General features: G+C 44.0%; 1 protein-coding gene across 2 annotated transcripts in view; it reads left to right on the top strand.

The window, feature by feature from the left end:
- The window catches only part of MACROD1 (mono-ADP ribosylhydrolase 1), a 326,473-nt gene that overhangs the window by 205,611 nt on the left and 96,649 nt on the right, over positions 1–24,213 (top strand). For both annotated transcript variants that reach the window (XM_042439246.1, XM_042439247.1), the window contains exon 4: positions 12,644–12,673. In XM_042439246.1, the coding sequence (XP_042295180.1) occupies positions 12,644–12,673 (30 nt within the window). The remainder of the gene's footprint in view (positions 1–12,643; positions 12,674–24,213) is intronic.

Here is a 24,213-nt window from a genome sequence, read left to right as displayed (position 1 = left end):
ATGGCATGACTTTCCTTTGATTTCAGACCCCCGAAGGCAGTTGACAATTCATATCTTAATTGAAAGAAGAAAATGAGCAAACTACAAGAAGCGCCTTCTCTGAGCTTTTTGGTGCCATTCCCAGATTCCCTCAGCCGTCTCATCTCCCTGGGGATTCTGGGAATCATATTCCAACATATCCGCCATTTTCAAGAACCATAAGCAGAATTTCCAACTCAAGATAGGTGCCACCGTTTGCAGTTGCCATTTGTGGACTGTGCCAGTTAAGGGGCAACCCCCCTAGTAGTCTACTATGGCTGCGTCCCCACTGCAGAAATAATCCATGGTTACTTACTGTAGTAAGTAACACTCCATTGTTATTCCCAGTATCTTTTGTGGAATTTTTCGAGGCCATTTAAACATTTTTCAAATTGTTATTGTTGTTTTTTAATGAAATAAAATATAACTAGGGCTGCATCCGCACTGCAGAAATAATCCGGATTGACACCACTTCAACTACCATGGCTCAGTGCTATGGGATTCTGGCAATGGTAGTTTGTGGGTCACCAGAGCACTCTGTCAGAAGAGGCTAAATGTCTCACAGAAGTACAAATCTGGATTATTTCTACAGTGCAGATGCAGCCTCCCAGAGCTGGAGAAAGGGAGTATCTGTGCTGATTCTGGGTGTTGTCCAAAAACGTGCACTTTGCCGAGCTCTGTGTCTGTGTCTGCTGTATGGCGATGGCCCTGAATGCTGCTGCCATCTTCTGGCTATCAGTTCAGAGACTCAGTTGATGTATCCATTAAACCAGCTTTTAAACTTTAAATCAGGTTCTTGGTACCGTCTGAATTTCAGTCTGGATTATGTAAAGTGGAACTTTCCTTACTTTACTGAAGCTGCACAGCCTATGATGCAGGGACGTAGCCAGGATTTTAGGAAGGGGGGGTCCAGACTAAGTGCCACCATTATAATGGGGCTTGGGCGCGGCGGTGCAGCAGCATGCACCATTCATTTTTCTAATGGAAGGGGGGGATCCAGACCCCAAGAAACCCCCCCCCCCAGCTATGTCCCTGTATGATGGTAAGAGCCCAGTCCACTGCAGTCCTTGTTTCTGGTGTGATAGCATAGAATCTGGGGCCCCATTCACACTACGAAAATAATCCAGGATGAATCTGTTTTGAATCCTTGTTCTTAACACATGTTCCAAATGCACTTACCTTTTAAACTGGATTGCAAATCGGTTTGATCCAGTTTAAATGACCCGGGTTCGCACTTGAACCGAATCGCTGAAGCGATTCAGAGAGGGGGCCCATGTGCTAGACCCATTTAACTCGCATCTTTCTGACACTGATTTTTTCTGCATCTTTTTGGATAAATCAATTCCACGCAAGTGAGAACCAGACACGATTTAAATTTGCTCATTAGCCGGCTGGAGCAGGTCCATTTTGAACCGATTCATTCATGAATCTGAACCACATGTGGGGTATTTTATTTTATTTTGTGGCAAGAAAATGCAATCGGGGCCAATGTAGTGTGAACTATACTCCGCTGCCGAACCAATCCATCGATTCAGTTCGTAAAGCGATTTATTTGTAAGTGGGAATGTGGCCATTGTTTTTCCCAGCGATCCATGCTTTCCCATTATGTGGCCAAAGTATGGTAGCCTCATCATGATCATCTTGGCTTCCAAGGCGAACTTTAGTCTGATCTGTAGTGCTGGACTCTGACTTTGGAGACCAGGGTTCGATTCCCAGCTTGGCCTTGAAACCTACTAAGTGACCCTGGGCAAGTCGCATGCTCTCAGCCTTAGGGGAAGACAATGACACACTACCCTGAACAAACCTTGCCAGAAAAAAACCCATGATAGATTTGCCATAAATCGGAAACGGCTTGAAGGCACACAGCAACAAGCCATAATTCGGAAACGACTTGAAGGCACACAACAACAAGCCATAATTCCGAAACGACTTGAAGGCACACAACAACAAGCCATCTCTTGGAGTTGCTTGAGCTGTGGATTCCTGCAGGCCAGGGTTTGGGCTAAATGGGTTTTGGAATCCATGCCAACTCTATCATTCTATGTTTCCCTGGGGTAGAGGTTGCTAATAGTGCTACTGCTGATCCCATCTTCCCCATCCAGCTCTCTTTGGCACAGGCAGGAGGCCTTTTTGGAGTAGGAGATTGCAACCCTATCTTTCCAAAATAACATGTCCCCAGACAGGCTTGAATGAAGGTTGCATAGGCAGGTGAGCTGCCATTTGAGTGAGCCGTCTGCTGAAACTGAATGGGCATGATGGACCAGGGAGGAGAATTGAGATGCCTCGGCTACGGTTGCCCAGCAACAGAAACGCCTGATGCCAAGGCAGCAGAGATGTGGGAGAGGGAGGAGGGTGCCAAGGAGATGGATGGGTGTTTCTAATACAACCGCTGAAGCATAAACTGTGCAGCATGAGCAAAGAGAGAGAGAGGTTGAGGCTGGTATCCGTAACAATACCGACGTGGCACAGCAAGCGCTGGCGGCCAAGGGATCTGGGGCTTTCCTGGGCAGGTTGACCCCGTAGCCCTAGGCTCCCTAGTCACCAAGCTTCTTTTATGACAACATTATTTTTAACAATCATCATTAATCGGTAAAGGGGAACAGTAAATAAATAGCCATGGCGCAAGTGGCGCCTGCCTCAAGTGGCAGATTGAAGGATACAGTGGAAAACTAGATGTTTAAAAAACGATAATCCTAATACAGAATGGAATGAACCCCAATGCTGAATGGATTTATTTAAAATACTGTAATGGTTTTACCATCTGACAGGGTGAAGGAGATGAAAAGGAGATCCAGGCTTTTGGCATCAGGTGCCACAATGTCTCTTTGTCATCAGTGTGGGTGAGAGCTGGATTAGGACTGAAGAGACTGTATTTAAATCTACCCATCAGCCATAAATTCACTGGGTAATAAATTTTGGCCAGGCACTCTCAGTCTAACCCACCTGGCAGGGTTGTTCTGAAGATCAAATAGAGGGAAGAGATCATGAACTCTACCTTTTGTTCTTTGAAGTTTATCACACTGGGGCTAATTGCAGCATTAAAGAGAGATTAAAGCACATTTAAAGCATCCCGCAAATAAAGCGAATGATTATCACATGCAATTGCACAAATAAAGTGATATTGGAAATGCATTGTCGCTGAAATCCAGAAAGTCAAAAGATGTGCGTTAATGCTTCTTTCCGACCACTTTAATGGCAGGTTTTGTGCGACGTTGTGTGAAATTGTTTCGCGTAATTATGCGATTTTTCCAGGATATTCTCCCAATCTCCTTTGTGTGATAAACTCCTTTGACAGAATGGTGGCTTACAAAGCTTTACAAACAGTAATCAGGAGTAGGATGGTTGGAAGATAGAAAAGATATTGTTGGTTTTATATCCGACTCAACATCCCATTAGCTAATAGAAGCATATATTGTTCTCTTCTTTCCCCCCTTTTATCCTCACAACAACCCTGTGAAGCAGGTAAGGCTGAAAGAAAGTGACTGCCCCAAGGGCTGAAGAAGTGTAGCTCAGGCCAGTGTCTCTCCAGACAAGATCTATCTCTGAGGCTGCATCCGCACTGCAGTAATAATCCAGTCTGACACCACTCTAATGGCCATGGCTCCATGCTATGAAATCCTGGGAATTGTAGTTTGTTGCAGCACCAGAGCTCTCTGAAAGAGAAGGCTAAAATGTCTCACAAACCTACCAGTTCTCAGAACTCCATAGGATGAAGGCCCGGCAGCTAAAGTGGTGTCAAACTGGATTATTTCTGCAGCACTCCACTACACTGACTCTCTGCAAATAGCTTGATACTATCTTCTTGCTCCACTTGGAAAGAGACTTCTGGACTCTCATTATGGCATTTTCCAGACCTCAGAGTCCGCAAAAGATCTGATCGGCAGAGGTTTCCTTCCCACTCAATGCCAGCTCTATTGCTGAGCCTCTAATTCAGAGTAAGAGAATGAAAGGGAAGGGAGGCTGCTGGTCAGCAGGAGGGCTTGCGACAAAGCCAGAGAAGCTGCCCTGAAGCCTGCACAGCTCTCCAGCGTCGCATTTCTGTGTGTCTCATCTGCAGTCCTTTGTTGGGATGGCTGGATCAGCACCTCGCACTCGCTCCCCTGCATTTGTTGACTGTGCGATCCGTGGAGTAGTGTCTTTTGTCTTAATTAAATCCTTGTAGTAATCTGGCAAATACTGTATATACTCATGTATAAGTCTAGAAATTTAGGTTAAAAATTTGACCCCAAAAAACTGAGCCAGCTTATCCATGGGTCAATGCAAATATTGTACTTTAACTTTATATAAGAGTTTAATCTGCCCTGGAAGCACTGACCCTTCTGTACTCTCTCATCCATCCAGCCTTTAGTAAGACTACAAATAGTTATGCCAGCTGGAATTTTATAAGATCTTTGGCATTGTTTTCCTTTGCTTTGCCCTTTATGACTTTCATTGCATGCCCCCAAGTTTTACCCTTGACGTATCCTTGGGTCATATCAAAATCCATAATTTTGGCCTTCAAACCTGCCCTCGACTTATACATGAGGTCGACTTATAGTCGAGTATATACGCGTAAAATGATTTCAGGCTGATTCATTATTAGCAATAGCAATAGCAAGTACATTTCTATGCCGCTTAGATCCAAGGAGCAGGAACTGTGCAACCAAAGGCCAAATTTGGTTCACAGAGTGGTGTATAGCGTCTTCCACTCCGCAGCTGGCAATCTGGAGCCCGGCGATGTGGTGCATCATGGCTTGTAGAGTTGAAGCACTGGGACTTTGTGGTTAGCACAGAGGGTAGAGTCAACTGTCCCCCTTTAAGACTTCTTTGGCTGCATCCACACTATAGAAATAATCCAGTTTGACACCACTTTAACTGTCTTGGCTTGATGCAATGGAATTCTGTGATCTGTAGTTATTTAGCCGTCTCTGTCCAGAGGGCTCTGGTGCCAGAACAAACTACAAATCCTAGGATTCCATAGAATGGAGCCCTGGCAGTTAAAGTGGTGTCAAATTGGACTATTTCTGCAGTGCAGATGGAGCCTTTGTTTCTTCTACCTTTAGCTGCAGTGCTCACAAGGGGAATGGATGAATTTGCTCAACGACCATTACTTGGCTTTGAGATTTCTTTGTAGTCATAGGAAGTATTGAGGGCAGGCATGGACAATTCAGAGCCATTTGGTTTACAAAAGACCCACTCTTGGAGATAAAAAATACTAAAGTTGTTTGCTGATGGCAATGGTCTGTGACAGCATCATAAAGACGAGTATCTTTGCTGATGGGAATCAATGCAGTGCATTTTTGGTCTCTCCTTGGGATGGTGACTATGGAGACTGTCATGATAAATTTCCTCTACCATTGAAAGTGTGTCTATTTAGATTTTGGGGATCAGTAACTAAGCAGCCAGGGATCAGCAGCTAGGCAGTCTGCATCGCACTAAGAGTCCTGCAAAGCTTTCTCTGATCCCCAATTGACAATCTGGAGACAAAAGAGGTAATACGTATATTTGGCAGCTGCCTTGGCCAGTATCAGTAAGGTTTGCTGCTAGCAGCTCATCGCCTTCCCTCCATAGTCCAGGGCAACAGGTCGCTAAGCAGGGCATTAAGTGCATTTTCCAGTTTTTGAGGTCATTTGACTTCAGGGCAGGAGGGACAACGAAGAACAGCAGTTTTATTCGCCACGTTCTGGCGTTGCAAGAGGCAGAGGATGCCAAAACAGCAGCTTCAGCACTTCTTCGGAGCTGATCTGCTTACGAGGAAGCAGCACCTGAGGCAACTATGTCAAATGTAAGCAAGGAGCAATGTTCGTCCTGGACTTCTAAGGAAACATTTACTTGGGGTTGCTTTACAAAGCTGCTAGCTTATCCTAGACAAAATGCCCAGATTCCAGGCATGAATCAGGGACATGCCCTAGGTCTAGGAGATAGGCTGGCACAAGTGTGTTCCAGGGTAAAAATCCAGGAAAAACAGCTGATATAGATTTGTTGGGCTAGAAATCCCAGGATCCCTGGGCCGGGGCATTATGAGCATTATAGTCCAAATGAACCACCTGCTCAATCATGGATGATGTTGTCACATACCTTCGAGTCTTTCCTGACTTATGGCGACCCTATCATGGGGTTTTCTTGGCTAGCCTTGTTCAGGGAAGGTTTGCCATTTCCGTCCCCTGAGGCTGAGACTATGTGACTTGCTCAAGGTCTCCCAGTGGGCTTCAGGGCTGAGCCAGGAATTGAACCCTGGCCTCCAGAGTCATAGTCGAACACTCGAAGCACTATGCCACACTGACTCTGCTTATATAAAAATAGCCAAAGAGCCTAGCGCCGTTGTAAAACTTGCCAACTGAGTCCTTCTTGTTCTGACATCTGTCCACTGCATATCAATCAATCAATCAATCAATCAATCAAGGCATTGGAGGCCATGACTTAAAATGTTACCTGTATTGATTTTATGTATGCACACAAGATTTCCTGCTCTGCTATCTTGTCCTCATCCCACATGTAGCAAAGCTCCTCACGATGAATGTACCTTGGATGTGGGAACCCTGCAGCACTCCGTTTGGGTTGGACTGCAGCTGCCAGCATTGTTCACATTGGCTGTGCTGCCTAAGGCTGCTGGGAACTACAGATCAGCAACAGCTAGAGGGCTATAGGATCCCTACCCCTGCTGTAACTGAAATAAATACTTATTATTATTATTATTATTATTATTATTATTATTATTTTCTTCAGGTTCATCATACTCCCTTCACTCTATGGCCCACCTTGTATCCAGATTAAGATTACAGTGGGCCCTTGGTATCTGCTTGGGTTTGGTCCCAGGACCCCTCATTGATACCAAAATTTGGGGATGCTCAAGTCCCATTAAATACAGTGCCATGGCTCTGAGTGCCTACCATTTTCAAAGTTTGGCTTTGAAGCCACATGATGTAATGGTTTGAGTGTTGGATGAAAACACTGGGAGACCTGGATTCAAATCTCTGCCCGGCCGTGGAAACCCACCGGGTGACTTTGGGCAAGTCACATTTTTCTCAGCCTCAGAGGAGAGCAAAATCAGCCCTCTCTCTGAACAAATTCTGCCAAGAAAACCCTGTGATATGTTTGCCTTAGGGTTGTCATAAGACAGAAATTACTTGAAGGTACACACAACAACTCAGACACATTTTTGGGGCTGAAATAGGACTGCTACCTCTTTTTTACAGGTCCCTCATCGGTAACAGCTATCGGGTAGGTAAATCAAAACAGTCCTATCTGGGCTGAGAATAAGTTGCACCTGCTCCGTTTTACCAAATGATGGAGAATTCAATTCAATTACTTACCTACTTACTTACTTTGCCGTTTGTTCCTAAAGAATGTATTAAAATCCACAGACATAATATTTTGGCCGGGGGGGGATTTGAGATTTGAAGAGCCCTGGTTGCACAGTGGTTCAATGCCTGCACTGCAGCCACTCACTAACAAACCACAAGGTTGTGAGTTCGATCCCAGGCAGGGCTCCAGAGTCGACTCAGCCTTGTATCTTTCCATAGGTCACTAAAATGAGTACCCAGCTTGTTTGGGGCAATTGGCTTGCACACTGTAAAACCGCTTAGGGAGTGCTTAAGTGCACTGATAAGTAGTATATAAATGTACTTGCTATTGCTATTTCAATTTTTTTGCAAAGAAAAAAACACCTGTACTACAACTCATCATCCCTAGACAATCTTCCTTCCATCTTGGTGCTTCCATGCTTCTGATAAAAAAGGGGGGAAGCAAGGGGGAAGCAAAAAAAAAAAGGTGGAAGCAGGGGAAAGGAAAAACGATGGCTGAAATTCCACAACAGGTAAGTACTGGTGACAATCCTGTGGTTGTATAGATCTGTGGCATACTTACAACCCCGCAGACACTACTGTTTTTAGCTGGGTCGAGCCAACCATCCATCTCACCTTCAGTCCTCCCTGTACACTCTTTTCTTCCTCCCGCTATCATCAGTCCCATCTCTTCCTATCAGTTTAATCTTTCTATCTGTGCAGCCTTCCTTCCCAAGAGTCCAGCATATGGCCCTGCTGTTGTTCTGCCTGTCCAATCTTATTTACCGTCCCCGTATTTTTGCAGAGCTCCTTGCAATAGTCCCAGGTGGCTTCCTTTATTAAGACAGGCACCCAGCAGGCTGGCTCACACATGCTGGAGACCCTTAGGCACATTCGTAGGCACATTTATTCATACGTTTGCAATTTTAAAAAATTGTGCATTGTTTTAAATGGCTTGTGAGCCACCTTGAGTCCCATATCAGGAGAAAGGTGAGACAAAAAATGAATAAATTTATAATAATCCCTCCCAAAACACATGCACACACATACACCTCTGCCCATCTCCATACATGTGCCTCTGCTTGTAGGATACTTTTCAACCGCTGCTTGCAAATCATAAGTTGCAAGTGATGTGCCTACCTACAACAAGACCTTTGGGGTGGAGGGAACAATGTTGTAATGATGTCTCGAAAAGTAGTGTGTTGCATGAGAACAATGGTGGAATGGCTTGTGTGTAACAGCTAATTTTTTGGGTTTCTTGTGATGCTTCAAGGGTAACTTAAAGGCATTTTAAAAATGAATGTTTCCCCCCAAGTTTTGTAGCATTCTGTTCTATTCTGATCCTGGCTCCCAATAACAGAAAAGTAGTGAATAGTAAGTACGTATTGTAATGAGTTATTAAAACAAAATGAACAGCAGGGCTGGAGAACTGGGTGGGTCATATGTTCATGGCGCTAGTCAAGCAACAACCACAAGGTGTGTGTGTAAATTTCCTCTGCGAAAAAAAGGTAACTTTTATGCTCTGGCATGAAATCAATAGGCAATTCTTGTATCGATTTTATTTTTGTAGTTTTATTTCCTCCCCTGTCCCTCCACTACAAGCTGCTTTGAGCACAGGTTGGCCGGCATTGTGTCACAGCATGCAGGAGAGGGCTATGCCGCAAACACTGGGTTAACACCAACCCTGCCAAGTAGGAACTATTATCCCAGCCCTACAAAACCAAATCTGGATACCTCTAAGATAGTAATAAGAGCCAAGGCTGCACCTCTTGGGCCAGTTTTAAGCAAAAGATGTTGAAACAGCAGCAAATAGACAATGACTAGCAGACTCCATATCAGAGGCAACCTTTAGAATAAGACGCACACAACCAAACAAAGGAGATTGGTTTTGGATTGTTCGTTTTTACAGGGCAGAGGGGACAGGAGATAACTATACAGAAACAGAGTAATGCTAAAAATAATACCAGAATGTCCTCACTAGATAAGATCCAAGACTACAGGAACAAAAGCACAAACAGAATGCAAGAAATTGTAAGACACACATAAAAAATGTGAAGCAAATCCAGAATGTGAGGCAGTTTAAGAGGTTCCCAAAACTGCATAAGTCAACTAAACCAGGGCAAAGTTGTACTTTTATACCCATATCACCCATAGCAGCCAAGATTAGTCAATCGACCAAACTCAGGGCTAAAATCCAGATTTTTCCAACTGTTGGTCTAGACTAGTGATTTCCCATCTCTGGTGCTCCAGGTGTTTTGGACTTCAGTGCCCAGAAGCCCCAGCCAGTTTAGCCAAAGGTCAGGAGTTCTAGGAGCTGAAATGCAAAATGCCTGGAGGACAAAAGCTAGTCTGCATCCAGTTTTTTCAATGTGAATGTGATGCTGGAGGGAACACCCCTAACTACAGTACTTGGCAGAAACTGGAATTTAAAAATAAATCATCTGGTGATACTCTCTAGTCCAGCAGCTCTGTGTTCAAAAATTTATGCCTTCAGGGAATCCTTCCATACTGGCATATTGACTAAAGAACCCTTATGGATATGCTGCTGATCTTGGATTTGAGACCTGGGAGATCTCCTTCAGTCCTTTGCACAGTGCAGGAATCTGTACCATCTGGAGAGCTGGCCATCCAGTCTCTGCTTGAATGCCATCAGTAAAAGAGAACCCACTATCTTTCAAAGACACCCTCAAGCAATTCTTTCCTTAGGTTCCTTTAATATTCTGCGAAGGTTTTGCCAAGCCTCCCTGCCATTTCTACCCCATACCTTTGCTCCTGCCCTCCAGAACAGCCGAAAACAACTCATTCCTTATTCTGCACAGCAGCCTTTCTGATACTGGAAGACCACCTTCATGCCTCCCCTTGATCTGATCTTCTCCAGGTCTAAAATATTGCTGCCTCTTTAAAACCATGCCTTGCGTGCCTTGGTTTCCAGACCCTTGGCTAACCTGCTTGCCTTTCTGCCTAGTTTGTCCTACTTCACATGAAGCTCCAGAGCACATAAGACAGTATCCCACAATTTCTGAGGACACAATTTAGTAAATGGGCATGCTGTTTGGGGATAAATCAACCATCCACCTTGGTTTTGCTGTTTTATAAGGGACACCATTTGACTACGCCATTGTGCATAATGGGACTTGAGCATCCACAGATTTCGGTATCCATGCAGGGTCTTGGAACGAGATCCCAACTTTGCTTTCGCCTCACCCGCCTGGTGCCCTTAGCCTCCTCCACCGCTGCAGTGCAGCCACCGAGACCTTTCTAAAATTGAAATTTGGTCCTCATGCTGGAAAAAGCCCCCTTCCCGCTGGACATGATGATAGGGGTCAAAATGCACAATCCATCTGCCTGACTCCCTCTGCTCCTTGAGTGTCAAGAAATGGCACATTCTGCAAGACCTGATAAGCAACTTTGCATATATTTAAATTCCCTTGGCAATCGTCTTTTGTTCTACATTGATCCCTGCATCAGATGCTGCCAACTGTTTATCCACACATGCACAAGCATGTGTGCACGCACACCTAGGCAATCTGTGTCAGCAAATGCACACTCACAGAGACACATGCACAAACAGAGGAAATCTGTGTTGGCGAATGTAGACACACACATGCCTTTAACACCCCTCCCCAGCTCAGACTCCAGTACCATGGCTCTCCTGGCCAGTTTCCCAGGGCATATGGGACTTACTCCATAGTGGGTGTTTTTGCAGTGACAGCAATCATACGCAATGCTCCTGTTGCCAAGGTAACTTCTTGGTAACAGGTACTAAACCTTCAACAAACTGCAAAGGCATGAATGAAGTCTGGGATTGTATTCCTTTCCAACTGCAACTGGGAAGGGAAGACAGGGAAGGAAAGAGGAAGGCCCATGCACAAGAGCGTTTTGCAGCACAACCATGGCATTACCTATGGGTTGCTTTTGACTTAGAGTAACAGAAATGCACATCCCTGATGCAGATAATATGAAAAGAGCACTGCATCAAAGGGCCACAAACTGGTGATGTTGTTTCCAGTGTGTTAAGTTTGGGGTGACCATGGTGCCAACATGGGTCCAAAACATACTGCAGAAATCATCCAGTTTCAGACCACTTTAACTGCTCTGGCTCAATGCTAGGAAATTCTGGGCACTGTAGTTTTGTGAGCGATTGAGCCTTCTCTCTCAGAGAGCTCTGGTGCCACAATAAACTACAGTTCCCAGGATTCCTGAGCACTGAGCCATGGCAGATAAAGCAATCTCGAACTGGAGTGTGTTTACCAAAGACCATGGTTACTTACTGCAGTAATACTGATTTGTTGCTTGTGTTTTTTTGTGGGAGATCTTATGGGATTTGGGAGGGGGGGCATTTAATAAAATTCCAAAGTGTTTTTTAATGAAGTAAAATACAACTAGGGCTGTATCTGCACTGTAGAAATAATCCAGGTTGACACTGCTTTAACCACCATGGCTTGATGAATTTAGCCTTCTCTTTCAGAGAGCTCTGGTGCCTTACCAAACTACAGGGCCCTGAATGCAATGGAAATCAGGGACCTGTCTTTGGTAAGGCACCAGAGCTCTCCGAAAGAGAAGGCTAAATGTCTCACAAAACTACACATCATTAGGATTTCACAGGATGGAGCCGTTATAATTAAAGTGATGTCAAAACGGCTTTATTTTTGCAGGGTAGCAGGTCTCCAAGGCTGCATCTGCACTGCAGAATGAATGCAGCTTGACTCCACTTTAACTGCCATGGTTCAGTGTTTTGCAATTCTGCTCTTTGTTAGTTTTCAGAGATATTTCACCTTCTGTCACCACGACAAACAACAAATCCCAGGATGCAAAAGCATTGAGCCGTGGCAGTTAAAGCGGTGTCAAAGCGCATTAATTCTACAGTGTGGCAGCAGCCTCAGAGTAGCTAACATGATTTGCGCTGATATTGCCCAGTGGGCACAGAAGCTGTCAACAATATGCGCATTTCTCAAGCCAACATTGATTCGAGACTGTGTGCAGTTCTGTTACACACATGACACATGGCAAATGCACGCAGTGGCCAACAACTTGTTACTATTGTGACTTCAAGTCATTCTTGACTTATGGCAACCCTAAGGTGAACATATTGTGGGGTTTTCTTGGCACGAAGGTGGTTTGCCATTGCCTTCCCCAGTGGCTGAGAGTATTTGGTTTACCCATAGTGGGGATCATGGCCAAACTGGGATACGAACCCTGGTTTCCGGAGTCGCCATCCAACACCCAAACCACTACACCACACCGGCATGTTAGGTAGCAGCAAAACATTATATATATATTTGTGAATGAATTGAAGCAGCTATTGTGCAAGCAGCAGTTTAATAACATCATCTCTTTTTTCTCTCCCTGTGTTTTCTTTGTAGCTAACAGCTCCCTGCTGGGAGGCGGCGGTGGTAAGTCTCGTAATTGATACCTTTATTTCTTCACGGCTTTCAAATTAATACTGCCGATGATGGCTTGGAAAGGATGGAGGGAGGAAGGTGCCGGATGTGGGGGAAGAGGCTGCGGCTTGGTGACTTGCTCGCAGGTTGCCCCTGGTTGTAATGAGAACACAGTGCCTGCAAGGGACATCTTGTAGCCCCTAACACTCAAACAGAAACCCATCAGTTATACTGTCATTGGCCAATTGAAATGCACAATATACTTGTTGCAAGCTTCAAAAGCTTGCGACAAGTATATTGTGCATTCCAGTTGGCCATTAAAGGTATCACTGATGGGTTTTGGTTTGCATTTTGTTAAATGGCCAACAACACAGCTACCCTAACACCCAATTTTCCAACCATGAGAGAACAGACGTTTCGGGGGAACTGTAACAGATACAAGGGTTTGGGGGAGCAGGGTGTTAGCATGGCTACAGTAAGTCTCCTGACTTCTTCCTCCTGCTTTGGGTCCAAACCACCCCTATGAGGTAGTACACATACCCCAACACTGCTTTCACACTGCAAAATGAATGTACTTTGACACCTCTTTAAATGTCATGGCTTCATCCTGTGGAATTGGGATTTGTACTTTGTTGTGGCACCAGAACTCTCTGACAGAGTAGGCCAATTAGCTCATAAAACTACCAGTCCCAGAATTCCATAGCATTGAACCATGGCAGTTAAAGTGGTGTCAAACTGCATTATTTCTGCAGTGTGGATGCAGCCTAGTCAGGATGAACTCAGACCTACATCAAGAGTCTAAGGAGGAATCAAGGAGCAAAGACAGCACTTTTATTTTTGGACAAAACTGTTTTATTATTATTATTATTATTATTATTATTATTATTATTATTATTAACCTTTATTTATAAAGCGCTGTAAATTTACACAGCGCTGTACATCCAATCTTTTTAATTGGACAGTTCCCTGCCCTCAGGCTTACAATCTAAAAAGACACGACACAAAGGGAGTGGTGGTGGGGAAGGGGCCTCTCTAGTAGGATAATACATATAAAATACATAGCAATACAGTTTTTAACAGGGGACTGTAACCAACTGGACAGGGCTGAATTTCAATACCAAGAATAAGAGACACGCACCACTGTAGTAAAGAAATGTATTTATTTATAGGGGTTGGGGAACAAGGAAAGCTATATATATATGCAATAGAATTTCTATCCCATTGGCAAATAACAGAGCATATATCACCACTATGGTTGCAAAATTTTTCCTTGGCCGCAAGTACGTTAAGATCTAGGCATAAAAATTATTTATAAGAATTATGCAGGTATGATGTAGATACATGGTACCCAATCTGGGGGCTTTTATATTAAATTATATTAAAGATGATTTTATATTTTTGCATTTGGATATTTTTGTATTACTTGCTTGTTATCTGCATTCTGTTTTAAATTTATTACTGGTATTGCATGGTTTGCAGTGTACATTGACTATATTGAATCGTGCTGACTTATAGGTTTTAGCAATAAAAACTCGTATTCATATATGCATCCAGACTGCCCATTGGAAAATACAACACAACATGTAGAAACATACCAAATATACCAGAAACATACCAAATCGACCTTAGCAAGCATGATCCAAGGATACAAACAGAGCATACACAAAGTGCAACATCCCAAAACCATACATAGCACGGGCTTTATGGACACTGTTGATCAATGATTCCCAAACTCTGGTCTCCAGATGTGTTTTGGACTTCTGCTCCCAGATACCACAGTGGTCTGGGATTCTGGGATCTGAAGTCCAAAATGTCTGGAATCCCAGAGTTTGGGAACCATTGCTGTTGGCTGTGGCGCAACCAGATGGGTCCCAGTTCAACCTCTGGAAGGCCAAGCGCCCAAAATTTTCAAGTTCCTTAACCTCCATGCTGATACTCATGGGTACCCATTTTAGAATAAATTATCCCAGTTGGTATTTCCAACTCATCCCCATAAAGTCTGGGGAGACAACTTGCCACACTACTCACAGATCACCTTTTCTCTGTTCCCACCATCGGTTACTCAGAACTAGGCAACCTCTGCTCTGTTATTTTGTCAAGTGTTCTCCGCTTATTTTTCTTTTTGAGCCATCATGGCTAAGAGCTAATAATGAAAAAAAGATGTTAAGTTCTATCGTTTCTTGCATGAAGTGCTTCCGTAAGTGATATCAATCTGCAACTTAACATTTAGAGAACGAAAGAAGCCAAAGGCTGGCGTATACCCAACAATACTGTTCAATGATGGGCAACAGCTGCCAATGGGTTTCCATGGCCAACCAGGGCACTGAACACTGGTCTCATACTCATATATACATGTAGAGAGACCATGTGTGCCCATGATGCAGGATTGTGTCCAGAATGTGGAAGCAAATAATAACATTAATAGTTGTCTCATCGCCCCCTTGCTACCCCTAAAAAGTAACGTAACATGTACAGTTGGCGCTCCACATTTGTGGATTTGACTTTTACAGATTTTATTATTTGTGGTTTTGAATAATGTTCTCTCTAGGAATCTCCAGGTCTTCCAGCGCAATTCTGCTGGGGGTTAACCATAGAGTTGTGCTGGAGAACCTAGAAGTTCTTAGAGAAAACACTTCTCTAGACATTTGTAGGTCCTCCAGCATGATTCTGTGATCAACGCCTGGCAGATGTTGGCCACAGAGTTGCATTGGAGGACCTGGAGGTTCCTAGAGCGGTGTTAGTTCCCTTAGGTAAAAAGAATAGTGGGTTTTTTGTTTGCGGTTTTTCCACGTTCATGATGGACCTTCACCCCTAACCCCAGCTAATGTGGAGGGACCACTTTAATGTGTTACCCCTAAGTTCAGGCTGGCCTCTCTTTCCACTTGCTCTGTTCTCTGGCCTTTTCCAAATGAGTGGACTTCTGTATGCACACTGAATGAGAAGCATGAAACCTCAACAGTTCCCAGGGGCTCCTATGCTAATACCTCTCGATTCTCTGTTCTCCGCGCATATAGCAGGTTGTGCTCGACTTTTGACATGGCGCCTGGGAGGACCAAAGGCTCCCGAGATGCAGCTGTAAAGGGGATCATGCGTTGGCAGTGACAGCTCCTGGCTGTCCAAGATTTTCACGGCTTTCTGCGCAGCAGGCGGGCATTCCCTTGCTGCAGATTGCGGTCGGTTCAAGCTTTTGTGTGTATGAGCATGCATGCACACACATACGCACACAGAGATGCACATACTTGGAAAGATGACAGTTACATGTCCTTGTCAGCTGACACATCAGACTGATGCACCCTGTACTCCTCCATTTTTTTTAATGGAGGCAGTGTGGTCCCTTATGGGAATCCTGAATCCTTTCACTGTGCAATGAGATTGCCATGGCAAGCAAAGACAGACACCTCTCAGGTGTCTCCATCAAGACTATTTCATCAATAACTGATTATCTCCTTTTTCTCCTCAGTGTTTAGGACAGAGAGGTGAAGCAGCTCCATTCTGAAAGTAAGGTTTTCAGAGAAGTGTCATAGAATCATAGAGTTGGAAGAGACCACAAAGGCCATCCATTCCATGCAGGAACTCACAATCAAAGCATCCCCGACAGATGGCCATACAGCCTCTGTTTAAAAACCAAAAAACAAGGAAACTCCACCAGCCTCCAAAGGAGTATCTTCCACTGTCAAACAGCTCTTACTGTCAGGAAGTTCTTTCTAATGTTGAGGTGGACTCTCTTTTCTTGTAGCTTCAGTCCATTGCTTCGTGCCCTAGGCTGCATCTGCACTGCAGAAATAATCCAGTTTAATGCCACTTTAACTGCTGTGGCTCCTTGCTGCGGAGCTCTGGGGATGGTAGTTTGTGCCACAACAAACTACGGTTCCTAGAATCCCATAGCATGGCAGTTAAAGCAGGGTCAAACTGGATTATTTCTGCAGTGAGGATGCAGCCCCTGTCTCTGGAGCAGCAGAAAACAAGCTTGCTCCATCCTCAGTATGACATCCCATAGAGTGTAAACCACCCATAGAGTGGGTTTAAAATAAGAGGGGGCAGCATTTTCCCCTAAGTGCCACATTCCTCTGATCACAATCTGATCACAGTTGAGGGCTGCAGAAAGGCTATGCCACAGCCCAAGATAAATTATCCTACCCCTTTCCAGAGGAGGGTGGCCAAAATGGTGAAGGTCTGGAAACCATGCCTTATGAGGAGAGACTTTGGGAGCTGGGGATGTCTGGCCTGGAGAAGCGAAGGTTAAAAGGTGATATAATAGTCCTGCTTAAATATTTGAAGGGATGTCATATTGAGGAGGTAGCGAGCTTGTTTTCTGCTACTCCAGAGAACAGGACTTGGATTAATGGATGCAAACCACAGGAAAAGAGATTCCACCTGCACTTCCTGACAGTAAGAGCTGTTGGACAGTGGAACACATTCCCTCGGAGAGTGGTGGAGTCTCCTTCTTTGGAGGTTTTTAAACAGAGACTGGATGGCCATCTGTCGGAGGTGCTCTGATGGTGAGTTTCTGCATGGCAGAATGGGGTTAGACTGGGTGGCTTTTGTGGTCTCTTCCAACTATATGATTCTACAGTTCTGTGAGTAGCCAGCTACATGAAAGAGAGACAATCCTGCTACCCAGCTGCACCACTTGTGTCACATAACCCATCATCCAGCATCACAAAGCATATTCCAAGTATCTATCCAACAAGCATCTTAGGACCTATGATCTGGATGCCCTCCTAGAGGCTCCCTACAGGCCTGCCACTATCCTTCCCTCATCTGTATCCCACCCATAAGCGCAGCGAAGCCCTAGCCAAGATTTCACAAAGTCAAAGCCCAAGGTGGAAGCGGAGGGAGCCAGACGGCGGAGAAAATTGCATGGAAATGAAGGAGTCAGGCAAACAAACAAGCCCGGTCCTGAGGCCATTCCCCACTCCTGGCAGCATCACTGCCAACGTTAATGGGTCCCTTATTTATGCCTGACCCAAAGTGATCCCATTTTATTTCCACTCTTTAAAGTCCTGGACCTGTCTCCAGTGTTTTGTCGTATGCTGATAAACAGGAACCAACTGGGATTTATCCTCTCGTCCATTAACCTGTGATCTCACGGCTCACAAATAAACGCTGAAGCTGCAGGCTCCATAATGACCCCCCTTTCCCCACCAGTACAGATGCAGACGCAGCAGCAAAATGGGGGACAAGCATGGGGAAAATACAGTATGAAGAGCCTCACAGTTCTGCCTTGTGTTGGAAGAGACCCCAAGGGTCATCCAGTTCATTCTGACATGCAGGAACTCTAAATAAAAGCACTACCAACAGATTGCCATCCAGCCTCTGTTTAAAGGTCTCCAAAGAAGGAGACTCCACCACTCTCCATGGGATCCAGCTCTTACTGTTAGGAAGCTCCTCCTAATGTTTAGGTGGAATCTCTTTTCCTGTAGCTTGAAGCCCTTGCTGTGTATCCTACTCTCTCGAAGAGCAAAAAATAAGCTCCATACTCAATATGACATTCTTTCAAATACATACAGGGCTATTACTCACCTCTTAACCTTCTCTTCTCTAGGCTAAACACACCCAGCTCACAGGGCATGGTTTCCAGACCCTTCATTGTTTTGGTTGCCCTACTTTGGACATCTCTACCTTCTTGGCATCCTTTTTGAATTGTGGTGCCCAGAACTGGACACACAGGATACCAGGTGAAGTCTGACCAAAGCAGAATAGAGTGGCACTATTACTTCTCTTGATCTAGATACTATATTTCTATTGATGCAGCCTAGAATCGCATTGGTCTTTTTAGCTGCTGCATCATACTGTTGACTCATGTTCAATTCATGGTCTACTAGGATTCCTAAATCCCTTTCAAATGTTGTCTTGTTCAGCCAGGTGTCATCCATTTTATATCTATGCATTTCATTTTTTCTGCCTATGTGCAGTATCTTGCATTTCTCCATATTGAAATTCATTTTGTTAGTTTTTGCCTAGCTTTCTACTCTATTAAAGTCATTTTGAATTTTGATCTCCTCCTCGAGGGTATTAGCTACTCCTCCTAATTTGATGTCAACCAAATGCTATAATAAACCCCTGGTATTCTACGTATCTAGTCCTTACATTCTGAGAGAAGACATACAAACTCTACCAGTTTAGTCTTGGTGGCATGAGAGAAAACTACCTCTTGAGTAGTTCTCACTTAAGAAAACCCTTTGAAATTCATGGGGTCAGTATAAGTCGGCAGGCTTAAAGACATTATATGATATTGGTGGCAAGTCTTCCGTTATGCCCCAAACTGGAAAAATACATATTGCAATCTTCTATGTCGGATTGGCAGGCAATATGAAGCTGTACATTGGTCACATCAGGTATCATATGCTTTGAGCTTAACCTACAATCTCTAGCTACCAACTTTAGTAAGTTGCGACCCAGGTAAAGCCCCCAACCCTAATTCTGCTTTAACATATATCTTGGTAATCAGACGCACCTGTTCTGTAAAGCTATTAAGCTCCTGTCAGTCAGTTGCGGCTGCTGCTAGATTGCAATTCTCCCATTTGCAATACAGTAGATGGATCTCCCCAGACAGTTAGCTCTAGTATTGCCATGCGCTCCATTTTGGCCCTTTGCAAACTATGGCATACAGCTGTCATGGAGTACTCTCTGGGAATTTCTAGGAATTATAGTCCAAAATGTTCTTTCCCAAAGCTTTGGCCTTTTGAGTAGGCCTTTTGGAACAGCAGAAGCTTCTCAGATGGTTGAACAGGAGATGCTGAACCAATGCCTCCAGCGTAGAGCACAGGCTTTGTGTGGCAACGCTCTCAGGTTGATTCATGGCATCTCCAAGTAAGGCTCGGAAAGGCTCCCATCTCTAACCCAGGAGATGCCCTGCCAGTCAACAGGGGAGCCTACCATCACAGAAAAAGTGCAAGACAGTCTCGCTGGAAGGAATCCTTTCTAGGAAAGAAAGAGTAAATAGAAACAAAGCAAGCTTCACTCTTGGAATGGAGTGGGATGACTGTTGATGATATGAATTGTTGTCATATTGGGAAGAAAAGCATATTTGCACCTGCTGTGAAAATAGTGTTTTTGAATATTTGGGGAAGCAATGCTGGGATCAAGAGAAGTCATGGTGCCATGCTATTCTGCTTTGTTCAGGCCTCACTTGGGACGCCACAGTTCTGGACGCCACAGTTCAAAAAGGATGATGAGAAGCTGGAGTATGTCCAGAGAAGAGAACAGAGTGGTAGTATTGCATCCTTCCATTAGATACTGCCAATGGAAGTCTAGTGTGTCTAGATCAGTTGTTCCCAAACTTTGGTCCTCCAGATGTTTTGGACTTCGGCTCCCAGAATGCCTGACTGTTGGCCAAGCTGGCTAGGGCTTCTGGAACTCGAAGTCCAAAACTACCTGGAAGACCAAAATTTGGGAATCACTGGTCTAGATTAAGAGAAGTAATAGTGCCACTCTATTCTGCTTTGGTCAGGCCTCACCTGGAATCCTGTGTCCAGTTCTGGGCACCACAATCCAAAACAGATATTGAGAAGCTGGAGCATGTCCAGAGGAGGGTGACCAAAATGGTGAAGGGTCTAGAAAACATCCCTTATGAGGAGAGACTTAGTGAGATGTGTATGTTTAGCCTGGAGAAGAGGTGGTTAAAAGGTGGTATGATAGCCCTGTTTAAGTATTTGAAGCGGTGTCACATTGAGGATGGAACAAGCTTGCTTTCTGCTGCTCCAGAGAATTGGACACAGAGCAATGGATGCAAACTACAGGAAAAGAGATTCCGCCTAAACGTTAGGAGGAACCTCCTAACAGTAAGAGCTGTTTGACAATGAAAGTCACTCCCTTGGATAATAGTGGAGTCTCCTTCTTTGGAGGTCTTTAAGCAGAGGCTGGATGGCCATCTGTCGGGGGTGCTTTGATTGTGAGTTCCTGCATGGCAGAATGGAGTTGGACTGGATGGCCTTTGTGGTTTCTTCCAACTCTAGGATTCTATGACTATGATGGTGACATAAAGTGCCATCAAAATGTTGGCTGTGTTGCTGATGTTTGTTGGGAACACCATGGGACCACAAAAGCAGCCTCAGGGTTGTCATGCATCCCATTCTGCTGTATTTTGCGAACCCTTGCCACAGCCAGCACTACGATACTATAAATGCCAAATGGGCAGCTGGTTGTAGCTTAAATGCAGTTCCCAGTCACAAATTGAGTAGCTGCACTGAATGGGAACTTGGTATGTGAACATTTATTAATTTCAAGTGGCTAAGGCTAAAAATTGAGTTTATGTCTATGTTTCTAAATAGCATTTTTCAAGTGGCACTCAGGTGTGATTTCATTGGGGAGAATGGCATGAAAGCATTGTTGTTAATACTATCACTGCCTGAAATGCTTACAACCAGAGATGTTTTGGATTTTTAAATTTTATTTTTCTCTATATTTGTCTATGTGTTCATAAAGGATATCTTGGTGATGAGACCCAAGTCTAAACACAGAATTCATTTATGTTTCGTATAGACCTTATATGCTTGGCCTGAAGGCAGTTTTATACAGTATCGTAAATAATTTTGTGCATGAAACAAAGTTTGCATACGTTGAAGCCTCAGGAAGTAAAGGTGTCATTATCTTAGGTAAGGGAGATTCAACCTATACTACTGTTGTTATTTACATAATACTACATTTATATCCTTGGCATCTTTCCTCCAAGAAGATCAAGTGGTGTATATGGTTCTCATCTTCAGAGTTTATCACATTGTGGCTAATTTCAGCATTAAAGAGAGATTAAAGCGCATTTAAAGCATACCGCAAGTAAAGCAAAAATGCCAAGTACAGTAATTGCACGGATGATTTATCACACACAATTGCGCAAATAAAGCAATATACATTGTCGCTGAAATCCTGAAAGTAAAAAGATGTGCGTTAATGCTTCTTTGTGACCACTTTAATGGCAGGTTTTGTGTGACGTCGTGTGAAACTGTTTTGCGTAATTGTGCGATTTTTCCAGGATATTTACGGGATAAACTCCCGATCTCTTTCGTGTGATTTACTCCTTCCACATATTGTCTCCTTGGGACAAAAAAATGAGTGAATACCCCTTTGGGGGGGAAATGGTATCGAGTATCAGGTTAAGTGAGGTTTTTTTTCTAGCCTCCCCCACCTCAAAAAAAAAGTGCATAGAGTGCATTTGGGACATGTGTGAACAACAAAGATTCAACCCAGATTCATCCTGGATTATTTTCTTGGTGTGAATGGGGCCCTAGCCATGTCTCTAGCCAAAGGAGAGGAAACTGAGCACATTGGTCCTGCGATAAGCATCTTTGCCAAATGCTTCATGTTTTTTTCCCTCTTAAATAGTCAAAAGATATTCAGCCCACCAGAGAGGGAAGAGGCTAATCTCCAAATCAGCAAAACAGCTCAGTGCTGAAATAGGAAAAGGAAAAGGAGAAGGGAGAAAAAAAAATCAATGCCTTCATCTCCAAGAGGATATGCGCATATCTCCTACTAAATGGGAAGTGACAGTGCTCACTTAAAACCAGGGTATGATTGATGCCACTGAGCGCATTACTCCTGACAACTGGGGACCCTTTTTTTTTTGTGACTACCAGAGGGTCTAAAAATAGCTTTTGCGAAATGCTTCTGTTAGGGCACATCTGTGTGGCTGAGTGTGCTTCCAGATGTTTTACCTAACACCTGGGAACAGAATGAGCCCGAACATTTGTGGCTGTTGTTGTTTTTTAATGGGAGAGCACACAGGATTTGATAGAACGGGCCGACATAAAAAGTGCACTCGATTGTAAAAGCAGCTAAATCTTTCCACGAAAGGTAAAACAGCGCCTACACGAAATGGGGCGAAACATAAACAAAACCGGGGCAGAAGAATAGTTTGCAGTGTTACGGTGGCGCAGAGTTTGGAGCCAGTCTTTTGCATAAGCTTTGATTTTTTTGCAACTAAAGTGAGAGTTTGAACATAAGAATATGGTTGCTTAAATGTGGATAGCTTCCCATGGCCTGGGCAACCTCTGCGTAACACTGCATTGTTTCTTTCCGTATGTAAATGCCTCTGTTCATTTGCAACTCTTTCCTTATGTGAAGTCGAAGGCTTTCATGAAAGCATCCATAGTTTGTTGTAGGTTTTTCAGGCTATGTGGCCATGTTCTGGAAGAATTTATCCCTGACGTTTCGCCTGCATCTGTGGCTGGCATCTTCAGAAGCTGGCATCTTCTTTTCTTACGTTGTTTCTTTGCTTATGTGTTTGCTTTTGTGGTGCGGTCAGCATGCATTGATTTTTACAGAACATAAGAGGACACCTGAGCACTATATAAATGCTAAGTGTTATTATAAAAAACACTTCTAAAAAATCCAGCCTTCCCAATCTCCATGAATATGGAGATTGGGAAGGCTAGAAGTGGATTACAGTTGATCCTCCTTATCCATGGATTTTTATCCACGATTCAAGCATCCACGGCTTGATAATATTCAGAGAAAGCATAAATTCCAAATTGCAAACTGTGATTTTCCATTTTATATAAGGAGCACCATTTTTGTTATGCCATTGGATTGAATGGGACTTGAGCATCCACGGATTTTGTTATACACGGCAGATCCTGGAACCAAAACCCAGCAGATAACAAGGGCCCACTCTATGTCTATTACAGTAGGTCCTCCGTATCCATGGATTCTGCAACCACACACACAACACACACACACACACACACACACACACACACACATATATATATATATATATAATACCAAAAAGCAAACCTTGATTTTGACACCTTATATAAGGGATGTCGTTTTACTATGCCATTACATACAACGGGACTTGAGCATCCAGCCGTTTGAGAAGAGAAAAGTAGCTTTTATTCCCATTCGGTGAATTTATGGTGGGTTTGGTATTCCATAAAGATGTACACCTCCTCTGTGCTCCTTACACAAAGAAGAACCAGACTGCCTTTGTGTATTTGCTGTAAGAGGTTGACACAGTTCCACACTGGAATGTGCCACTTCCAAAGCTGGATGTAGCCCTTCTCCCTGCCATTATCAATGCCGCATTGGCTGGTTGTCGACTTTGGCTTGAATGCACCCATCTGCATGCTGTCTTGTCTATTGCTATTCCAGCGCTCCAGCGTTGCTCCCCAGACGTCCTTGTCCAGAAGTACAATTAAGCCCATTACTTCGGGTTTTATTTTCCTGCCTTTAAAAGTTGTGTTTTTTTTGCAATCAAATTAAAAAGAGAGGAAGGAAGAGGTGGGGGGTGGGTGGGAGGTAGAGTAAGCCTCCCTTCCACTAATGCACTCTCGCACGGCTAAGTGCCATAAATCTAGTCACAGTGTTAAAAAGCTGGACCTCAGAACTCAGCTATTTCACAAAAATCCCCCATAAATCTCTGTCAAGCTGGGCTAATGAAGAAAACAACAAGCTGTCAATAGGAGAAGCTTCCAGAGGGGACCCGTCATGAGCCCTCTGGAAGCTTCTGACCAGATGTTAAGGAACCGCATATAATTTTAATAAAAATTCGTAGTAGCGGTAGCAATGGGGGATGCGGGATGTGGAAAGACAGAAGAGGGAAGGAAAGAAGAAGA

This window comes from Sceloporus undulatus, chromosome 9, assembly GCF_019175285.1.
Source record: "Sceloporus undulatus isolate JIND9_A2432 ecotype Alabama chromosome 9, SceUnd_v1.1, whole genome shotgun sequence".
NCBI lineage: Eukaryota > Metazoa > Chordata > Lepidosauria > Squamata > Phrynosomatidae > Sceloporus > Sceloporus undulatus.
The sequence above is the reverse complement of the archived record's forward strand: the minus strand, read 5'-3'. Positions and strand labels throughout refer to the sequence as shown.